General features: G+C 43.9%; 1 protein-coding gene across 1 annotated transcript in view; it reads right to left on the bottom strand.

The window, feature by feature from the left end:
- Window positions 1-1,131, bottom strand: part of CIMAP2 (ciliary microtubule associated protein 2) — a 37,098-nt gene extending 35,967 nt beyond the window's left edge. Inside the window, exon 1 of the mRNA XM_073593457.1 lies at window positions 978-1,131. Within this exon, the coding sequence (XP_073449558.1) occupies window positions 978-1,045 (68 nt within the window). The 5' untranslated portion in view covers window positions 1,046-1,131. The remainder of the gene's footprint in view (window positions 1-977) is intronic.
- Window positions 1,132-10,852: the final 9,721 nt, after the last annotated feature.

Below are 10,852 nucleotides of genomic sequence, written 5' to 3' on the forward strand. Positions count from 1 at the left end.
AGAGGATGGGAGAGGCTCTGGAGAAATCCTGGAGACAAGCATGGGAGGAGGAGACGAGAGAGCTTGAGAGCAGGAGGTCTTGAGAAGAGTGGAGAGAATGATTTGGGTGATATTTGGAGACAAAATTGGTGATGTAGTTCGGGGCAGAGTTGTGAATGGCTTTGTATGTTGTGGTTAGTATTTTGAATTTAATTGGCTGAGTGATTGGGAGCCAGTGTAGGGATTGGAGGAGAGCGTTGGCAGACACTGAGCGGTTGGTAAGGTGGATAAGTCTGGCAGCAGCATTCATGATAGACTGAAGAGGGGAGGAGCCTATGGAGAGGTAAGCCAATGAGAAGGGAGTTGCAGTAGTCAAGGCGAGAGATAACAAGGGAGTGAATGAGGAGCTTGGTGGTTTCATTTGTTAAAAAGGGGCGAATGTTAGAGATGTTACCGAGGTGAATTCTACAAACTACTGTATATGTGTGTATATTTGTGTATATTTGTGTATATTTGTGTATATGTGCATACACGCATAAAAATACTGACTGGCAATGCAGATTTTTTTTTTTTACTGATCTATAGGCAGTACACGTTTACATCCCTGTGTGTACAGTCCCATTACAAACAATAAAAATGCCTAAAAAATTTGCATTTTTAGGGCGTCCTCCTGTGTGCAGAAGGTTTTCTAGGGCGATTATGTGAATGAGCCCCTTTCTGTATTTCATTCATTTCAGATGTTCTCAGAGCTCCCTGCACCTGTAATGCACAACCAGGTATTATATCAGGCAGGGGAACAAAGGCATCATGAGCCTGTCTTGCCATGGGGGAGATCAATGTCCCAAGCTGACCCTGGCAATGCTCAGACCGGGAGACACAGATTGCCCAGCCTGATCTCCGGGATCACCGATCCGAACATGATCAGTGTGTTCTGTAATTGGCAATGCCATGCGTGCCATGTGCTGATCTGCCGTGCTCCGTATCCCGGTACATCTTACCTGGCACTCTGACAGCCGAAGGGCGCCCCGGTGAACTTCTTTTCCGCCATGCCGAGTCTTGTCTCCATGGTAACGGGACGCCTGTCAACATCTCCAGGTTAGCGGTCACATGACTGCAGGTGGCGACCAGACTGGGCGGAGCGATGTGACGTCAGGTGTCATTCCTGTGTATGAATAGGGCAGGCTTTCTCCATCTGCAGCTCACTGGTCTGTACTGAGGGGGACATAGAGGCCACCACTGCTGGAAATAGCAATTACCAGACTGTCATGGTGATGAAATGGCTTCTATACGTTCCGCACAAGTATGCAGAGGTCTGATTTTATAAACTGGCACTGCATAGGTGTGAGCAGCCTATTACATTGGGAGGTGTTTGCACCTCAAAGCTTAACCACTTACCCACTGGGCACTTAAACCCCCTTCCTAACCAGACCAATTTTCAGCTTTCGGTGCTCTCACACTTTGAATAACAATTACTCAGTCATACAACACTGTACCCAAATGAAATGTTTGTCCCTTTTTTCACAGAAATAGAGCTTTATTTTGGTGGTATTTAATCACCTCTGGGCTTTTTATTTTTTGTGCTATAAATGAAAAAAAACGGAAAATTCTGTAAAAAAATACATTTTTCTTTGTTTCTGTTATAAAATGTTGCAAATTAGTAATTTTTCTTCATAAATTTTGGCCAAAATTTATACTGCTACATATCTTTGGTAAAAATAACCCAAATCGGTGTATATTATTTGGTGTTTGTGAAAGTTATAGAGTCCACAAGCTATGGTGCCAATCTCTGAAAATTGATCACACCTGAAGTACTGACGGCCTATCTCATCTCTTGAGACCCTAACAAGCCAAAAAAGTACAAATACCCCCCAAATGACCCCTTTTTGGAAAGTAGACATTCCAAGGTATTTAGTAAGAGGCATGGTGAGTTTTTTGAAGTTGTCATTTTTTCCCACAATTCTTTGCAAAATCAAGATTTTTTTTCTTCACAAAAGTGTCATATTAGCAGGGTATTTCTCACACACAGCATATGCATACCACAAATGACACCCTAAAATACATTCTGCTATTATTCCCGAGTACGGTGATACCACATGTGTGAGACTTTTACACAGCCTGGCCACATACAGACGCCCAACATGCAGGGGAGCACCTTCAGGCGTTCTTGGGGCATAAATTACACATCTAATTTTTCTACAAGTTTTTGGAAAATGTGGAAAGAAAATGAAAACGCATTTTTTTTTTTACACAAAGTTGTCCATTTATACAATATTTCTAACACATTGCATGTACATTGCCAAAATTACACCCCAAAATAGATTCTCCTACTCCTCCTGAGTACGGTGATACCACATGTGGGAGACTTTCACACAGCCTGGCCACATACTGAGGCTCAACATGCAGGGAGCACCGTCAGGCGTTCTAGGGGCATAAATGTCAAATCTAATTTGACTACCTATTACACTTTGAGGCACTGTAGTGGCACTGATGTGAACTGATGTGGCATGGATAAGCTGTGGATGGGGATGGCTAAGCATGGTTGAGTCATTAATGTGGATAGCTGGTTCTGGGTATGGCTGAGTATGGATGGGATGGCTGGGTATGGCTGAGTGGGTATGGCTGAGTATGGATGGATGGATGAGTATTGCTAAGTATGGCTGAGTATAGGTGGCTGAGCATGGATGGATGCATGGATGGATAGATTGCTGAGTATTGCTGAGCATGGATGAGTATGGATGGAATTGATGGATGAGTACTTCTGAGCAGGGATGAGTATGGATGGATGAGTACTTCTGAGCATGGATGAATATGCATGGGATGGATGGATGGATGAGTACTTCTGAGCATGGATGGATGAGTACTTCTGAGCATGGATGAGTATGGATGGATGAGTACTTCTGAGCATGGATGGGATGGATGGATGAGTACTTCTGAGCATGGATGAGTATGGATGGGATGGATGGATGAGTACTTCTGAGCATGGATGAGTATGGATGGATGAGTACTTCTGAGCATGGATGGGATGGATGGATGAGTACTTCTGAGCATGGATGAGTATGGATGGGATGGATGGATGAGTACTTCTGAGCATGGATGGGATGGATGGATGAGTACTTCTGAGCATGGATGAGTATGGATGGGATGGATGAGTACTTCTAAGCATGGATGAGTATGGATGGATGAGTACTTCTGAGCATGGAGCATGGATGGGATTTCTCGCTGGAGCAGTGTCTTTATCCAGTCACCACCACGGGTCGGAATGTGAATTCTATCAAGGACAGTAAAATTAAATTTTGGCATCCTGTAATTATGCTCTTTGGCCACATGTCGGCCAAGTGGTAAATAAAGGTTACCAATACTTTTACTATGCATATGTTTGGCAACTCGTTGACGTAATTCTTGTTTGGTTTTACCTACATAAAAAGCCCCGCACTGACACTACATAAAGTACACCACCCTGGAAGAGATCACCATTGGGCAGAGAGAATTGTGTCCTTCTTCCAATTGTCGGGCACTGAGAACATGACCCACATGGAAAAGTTCCCCAGGTCTTACAGGGGTCCCCCCTCAAATCCCCTTTATATTCACTCTGAACAAGTTTTTCACCAATCGAGCCTGCCTTTTTGAAGGTAATTTTAATTTTAATTTTTGGATTTTTAGTAACTAAGTTTCCCAATATAGGGTCCTCAGTTAAAATTGGACAGTATTTAGTAAGTATTACCAGCAACCAGCAAATTATTTAGAAAGGACACACACTGTTGCATGCTGACATAACTCACTGTGAGCAGGCATGCTTTTTATTGAAGAAGAAACATACAATGTCTCTTCTGCAATAAACTACACCTGCCTGATCACAGCGATCTCCAGAGCTCAGCTTACAGCGACCGACCCGATCCTGTGTGCCGGGATGACTAGCTCTTGCGCATGCATAGCAGTGACATCATTCCACGTTGGACAGCGAAGAGGCCCAAAAACCATCTCTGACTTTAGTTCTGTTTTAATAATTGGTACAAGCTGCAAGATATAATATATAATACTGTATATAATATTTTTGTGTTTAATGACACTTTAATACCATCATCTTAAACCAGTACATATCTATGCGAATCAGTGGGCAGGAGGATTAAGTATAATTCCCATGACTAAAGGGGGTGGAGCCTGCAAAAATAAAAATACTTTTTGACTTTCTTGGTAAATAGAAGCTCAGAGTGTCTTGGGGTAAGTTATCTGGAGGCCTTACAGCCTACTACACCAAAAACAAATAATGGGGGGTGTTCCTTTTAGAAGTAGTGTACATAGGTATTAGTACAGCTGACTAACATGCAGTGGTGTACATAACCCATGGCCACTGAGAAAACACGTATGCAATTATTTGCACATATTTCACATTTCACTTAAACACCCCTTGGCAAGAAACTATGAGAGACAACACAGAATATTTTCTTCACACAGAATCTTTTTCACATAAGATTGTTTTGGATTGTCAAAATAACTATTGATTGTATTGCTATGATAATGCTGATGTTATAAAATTAAAGTGTATGCTGTGACCATAGATCTCTTTTAAAGTAGACCTCCAGTTGAAAAAGTTAATATAAAATACATAGCTCAAAGAAAAAAAAAAAAAAGCTTTGCTGCCATATTAACTTTCAATCCAGAGCTGTCCCCAGCAGTAATTTATTTTCTGCCACTGCATGTTGCCAATCTTCCGGGTTGAAGAACGGTCAGCACCATGCAACCCATGTCTGGGCCCAGGCTGTTATGGAAAAACTCTCTGGGGGTATGTCATCATGCTTGCCCGGGCTCAGAGTATTAATGTGCTGAATGGTAACCACATGTTGTTTTTTTTGTAAAAGGAAGGACAGCCCACCACCATTGGGGGAGAAGAAGATAGAGGATCCATGATGCATACCTCCCAACTTTTTGAGATGGGAATGAGGGACACCTATCAGCAAAAATATGCAGGCATAGGACACACCCCTTGCCACGCCCCCTTAAAGGAGAATTGGACAAAAAAACAAGATTGGTTAAACCCATAAGTGCTTTTTTTACCACTACTATTCCTTTATATTGGCTTTTGGAATTTACAAATGCAGCAATTTAGAAATTAGATGAAAGGTTTAACACTGGGAAACACTTTTTGATAGATAAAAAGTGCATTTTATATACATTTATATAGATCAGATCAAAATGAGGGACAAATGAGGAGAAATGAGGGACAGAGGGACATTGCTCCAAATCAGGGACAGTTGGGAGCTATGCATGATGTCACTGGACTGGCCAGAATACGAGACCCCTACAATAAAAGGTACACAAATATAGATAGAATTAAATGCAAACTATTATTTTATTGTGAAGTTGATTTGTGTTCGAAGTCAATAAAATAAATGTGACAAATTTCTAAAACTTGTAACTTTTTTTTTCAGAATTATGGGCATTTGTCAGTGATAGGTTCACCTACTGATTTCCTGTCCCCTGTACAGGAGCCTCTATTCAGGTCTTGCCTGTTCCCAATGTCACCTCCACACCCTCCTCTGTCATCTTCATGTTGTGTGACTCGCCTTCCACCCCCTCTCCTGTCATTTGTCTCTCTGTGTCATCTCTACCTCCTCTGCCCTCAGGGAAGAATGAAGACACTCACTGTAATGCGATTAGTCAAATACTTAGACGTTTCACTCTTGCAACTTGCATTCATTGGCAAACATATTTTGACCTAGTAAGATGACACTCACTTCCAGCTTTCTCATGTGTAATAAAGTCGCTGAAGAGCAGCTGTACAGATGCAGTTTTATGGGCACTTAGGGTTGCCATCCTTTTCTTCAAGTCAAACCCGAACACTTTAGCGGTGCACAGCATTTTATTTTTATAGTATAAACTATACATATATTTTGCTATTAAATAACATTTCTAATCATATGAAGTTAATAACTAGAGTTCCCTTTTACATCAGAGTCCACAGAATTCCCCTTTTACATCTGAACTTGCAGAGTTCCCTTTCACTGTAAGGGGGGACTCTGCAGACTCTGATGTAAGGGAGAACTCTGGGGCCTCTAACATAAGAGATGTGCTGGGAACCCTGATTTAAGGGGGAACACTGAGAACTCTGATGTACGGAGAAGACTCTGATGTAAGGGGAAACACTGTGGCCTCTGGTGTAAAGGGGAACTCTGATGTAAGGGGTGCTCTGAGGACCCTGATTTTCCCTAGTGTACTTACTCAGAGGCAGGAGAGAGAAGAGGGGAGACTTCAGTCACAGACAGGGATGGATGGTGAGCTCACTCACCCTTTGGCAGTCAGCACCTCTCATCTAGATTTATCTGAGGCTGCTGGACTTCAATCCCCGGCGCTATGCCTCAGAAAAAGAAAGTTGGGGCTGGAAATGTGGGCAGACACAGAGGAGTGGGGGGGGGGATAGGTGCAGATGGAGCCCTCTCCCCTCTCCCGTCTGTGTGTGTGTTGGGGGGGGGGGGGGGGTTGTTAGTGCTGGCTTTAGGGGCTGTGAAAGAGTAACAGACACTCTCAGCTTAGACAACTGCAGCCAGCAACCCTGCTAGGAAGCCATAGTCCAGTCTAAATAATGTGTCCAGGTTTCAGGCAGTCTGAAACCCGGGCGCATGATTCCAAACCCGAACTGTCCGGGTGAATCCTGGACAGGTGGCAACCCTATGGGCACTAGCAACGGACTCTATTAGAGTGTTTGTAATTGTGCCCAGAGTAGTGCCACACTCCTCTTGGTTCTTATTGGGTGCCATTGCACCTTACGGTGACTTACGCTGCATTGGGGCTAGACAGGGTACAGATAATAGATTATGAGCTGAGCTCAGACAGTCTTTGCCAGCTGTATTATTCAATTCCTCACCAAGGGATGATCTGGAATGTGATCACCACTTGGCTCTTGATCACTACATCAGGATACCAATATAGGAAGTGATACAGCAATCTCACTTTCCCTTTCCCACTTGACTGTTACCACTGGCACTAGGCAGAGCCCAGCATAGGACTAATGTGCCAAAGTTAGGCACGAAATACTTTCAAGTTTTCAACAGCAATTTTGGGATGCAGATGTGCTGTTAATAATACAGTCTGCTTCACGTAGGCTACTTTCACACTGAGACGCTAGCGCACAAAATAGCTGTAAAGTGCCTGAAAAGCGCCTCTCATGCTTTCCCAGTGTGAAAGCCTGAGTGTTTTCACGCTGGGGCGGTGTGCTTGCAGGAGGAGAAAAAACGTCCTGCAAGCAGCATCTTTGGGGCGGTGCGGGAGCGGTGTATACACCGCTCCCAAAACGCCCTGCCCATTGAAATGAATGGGCAGCGCTGCCGAAGAGCATTGGCTCTTTTAACCCTTTCTTCGGTCACTAACAGGGGTTAAAACCGCCCGCTAGCGGCTGAAAAGCACCGCTATAACAGTGGTAAAGCTCCGCTAAAACTAGGAATTTAGAAAAAAAAAGGTGAACTTGAACTTAGCCTTTACAGCAGAGTTCCACCGAAAAGTGGAACTTCCACTCATTTGTCTCCTCTCCCCCTCTGGTGCCACAATTGGCACCTACCGGGGGGGAGGAGGGGCAGGATACTTCCGGGAGTCCTTGCTGTGGCCCATGCTGTCACCGCGGGGCTCCCTCCTCCTCCCCCTGTCGACGGGCCAGTAGGAAAGAGGAGCTGGGCCTCGCGCATGCACAGTAGGGTTCCCGGCATGAAGCCGTAAAGCTACAATGGCGGTGGCATGCTCCCAACAGCTGATGGAAACATCGCTGGACTCCAGGACAAGTAAGTGACCTATTATTAAAAGCCAGCAGCTGCAGTATGTGTAGCTGCTGGCTTTTAATTTTTCTTTTTTTTTTTTTGGGCGGACCTCCGCTTTAAGCTTAAAGAGGTTGTAAACCTCTGGAAACCAAAAAAAAAAAAATCCTGCAAGACAAAGGCATAATGAGCTAGTAAACATCGAATACTAGCTCATTATGAAATACTTACCTTAGAACGATGCCCTGCAGTGCCGCCCGCACTCTGCTCCCGACATTTCACCAGAGTTACTTCTGGGTTCGCGGCCTCCGGCGCTGTGATTGGCCGAAACCGCGATGATGTCACTCCCACGCATGCGCACGGTAGCTGCCGATCACGGCACGGGACCTGAAATAATGGCAACAGCGGGCCGTTTCTTCAGTGCGCATGCGCCGATTACGTCGGCAGCATCGTATATAGTGAATATCTCCTAAACTGTGCAAGTTTAGGAGATATTTACAGTACCTACAAGTAAGCCTTATTCTAGCCTTACCTGTAGGCACAAGTGGTGTAACCAGAGTTATGAAGACCTCTTCTGATTTTTCCCATTGCTGTGTGAGAAGGCCCATAGAGATGCACCTCAATGCAGCATCCTGCTGTGCAGAACACTCCGCCACATCTGAATATGTTCTCTAATTACCACTGCCCTGGATTTACCAGTCAGACAGCAGGAAATCTCCCACAAAGTCACACTTTTGCATTATAAAAAGAGGAATTTGAATTCCTCTAACATATATAGAGTAGAGGTAGCATCCACACAAAGAGATTTAAAAAGGCAAATTTTTACCCTGGAATTTATGTCTTCACTAAGTAGAACACTAGCCTCTTATGGGAAAGTCTGGGAGGCCACCAAGTCAGGCTGCAGTCAAGAAACAATATCCAATGACCATTTTTCATTCTATAGTGCCTAGGTAAAAAGTAAATAAACCCATAGGCTTCACTCGTTTCTGCTTTTTGAAAATTACGTTTAAAGAGTAATGCCACTCTTGTTAAGGAAAAAGCATTCCCCCCTGGGTGATCTATGTACACATACTATATAGGGATTGTAACAAACTTTGTTGCAGATTCCTACCTTCTGTTATTCAGAAGAAATAGCTGTTTATTTCCCAAGTCCATGTGCAAAATGAATGGGAATGGAAGTGATTTTATAATTATCAATCAGCTGCTGCACTTGCAGGACTCTAATGAGCAAAGTGGCAGGGTCTGCATCTCTTTAAACGGGATTTCCCTGTTGGAGGATCTCATTAAAAATTACATTCATGTTGCAGGGGATGCCCGAAATTGGCGACTTTAGGGAGAATCAGTAAGCCAATCACACAAGCAACAAATTACATTTCTATAGGGCGTTCTGTACACCATCAGTGTATAGAACACCTCCAGGTTGCTATATTGCATTTTACAGAAAATTACAGCACTGCAGACTGAAAAGGAAAAGTAATTTTTTTTATAGGTAAAAAGGAAAGGTAATATTTATTTTATATTCAATTACAATATGACTTGTGTAGCAATTGTTAATGCTATATTATTTTTTTTATTTGCAATTTTTCCCAAGACAGAGGAGTTACCCTTTAACCGCTTACCGACCACCCGCAGTCATTTGACAGTGGCAGAATGGCTCCCCTGCGCGAATCGCCGTAGCTGTACGGCGGGCACTTTAAGGGGTATAGGGGACACATTTAGGAGCTGATGCTCGTGCCCGGCGGCTGCGATGTCCACCTGGCACCTACGATCGCTCCTGACAGAGCCAGAACAGGGATTTGTGTTCCCCGTTCTGTCAGGAGTGAGGAGAGAGATCTGTTGTTCCTAATGCTTAGGAACAACAATCGGTCTCCTCCCCCAGTTAGTCCCATCCACCCACAGTTAGAACACATACTGAGGGAACACATTTAACCCCTTGATCACCCACCTAGTGTTAACCCCTTCCCTGCCAGTGACATTTATACAGTGATCAGTGGCTATTTTTAGCTCTGATCGCTGTATAAATGTCAATGGTCTCAAAAAAGTGTCAAAAGTGTTAGATCTGTCCGCCGCAATGTTGCAGTAAAAGTTGCCGCCATTACTAATGAAAAATAAATAAAAATGCCATAAATCTATCCCCTATTTTGTAGACGCTATAACTTTTGCACAAACCGATCAATATATATTGGCCTAAACTGAGGAAGAAATTTGTTTTTTAAAAACAATTTTGGGGATATTTAATATAGCAAAAAGTTTAAAAAATTGTGTTTTTTTCAAAATAATCGCTCTTCTTTTGTTTATAGTGTAAAAAATTAAAACCGCAGAGATGATCAAATACCACCAAAAGAAAGCTCTATTAGTGGGGAAAAAAAGACATAAATTTTGTTTGGGTACAAGTTGCACGAGCGCGCAATTGTCAGTTAAAGCGACGCAGTGCTGTATTGCAAAAAAATTTGTGACATTTCAGTAAAGTTTAAACAAAGGAACTAAAAGAAAACTAAAAGAAAACTTGCACTGCGTTGGAATCAGCATGTCAGCTCTATGTCTTCCCAGTGCACACCAACAGCTGTGCATTCAACGCAGCTGCTGGTATGGATCAGTCTTTAATGTTATAGGGCTGTGCTGCGTTTGCAGAGCTGTACACATCCAAGGTCTGAAGAGACAAGAAACAGGGGCGTAACTACAGGGGGTTACAATTGCGAGCCGGCCACGTGCTCCAGGGGGCCCGTGCAGCTACCCTGTATACTTAGATAGGAGGGGTGGCGGGGGAGGCATATAAAGGAACCGATCCCCTCCATTTTCCTCCTGCTGAAAGCCCAGTTGTCCTTCTCTCTCTCTCTCTCTCAATGCCTGCAGCAGGAAAATGTAGGGGATCAGTTCCTCTATATGCCGTCCCTTTTATCCAAGCCCTTCTGCCCCCGGACCCCTGTATACTCTCCTAGCCCCCCTCGTCCTCTGCAGCTCTTCTGGCTTCCCCCCTCCCTTCTCCTGCTGGCTGCTGAGGGGGATGCTTTTAGGGTGGAGAGCGGGGAAGGGGCCTGAATATATGTCATTTACAGGCTCCTTCCTTTTCTGAATGGACAGACTCAGTGATCAGTGCAAATCACTGACTGTTCATTCATATCTGAAGCATAGTA

The sequence above is a fragment of the Aquarana catesbeiana genome, linkage group LG07 (genome assembly GCF_042186555.1).
Source record: "Aquarana catesbeiana isolate 2022-GZ linkage group LG07, ASM4218655v1, whole genome shotgun sequence".
Taxonomy (NCBI): Eukaryota; Metazoa; Chordata; class Amphibia; order Anura; family Ranidae; genus Aquarana; species Aquarana catesbeiana.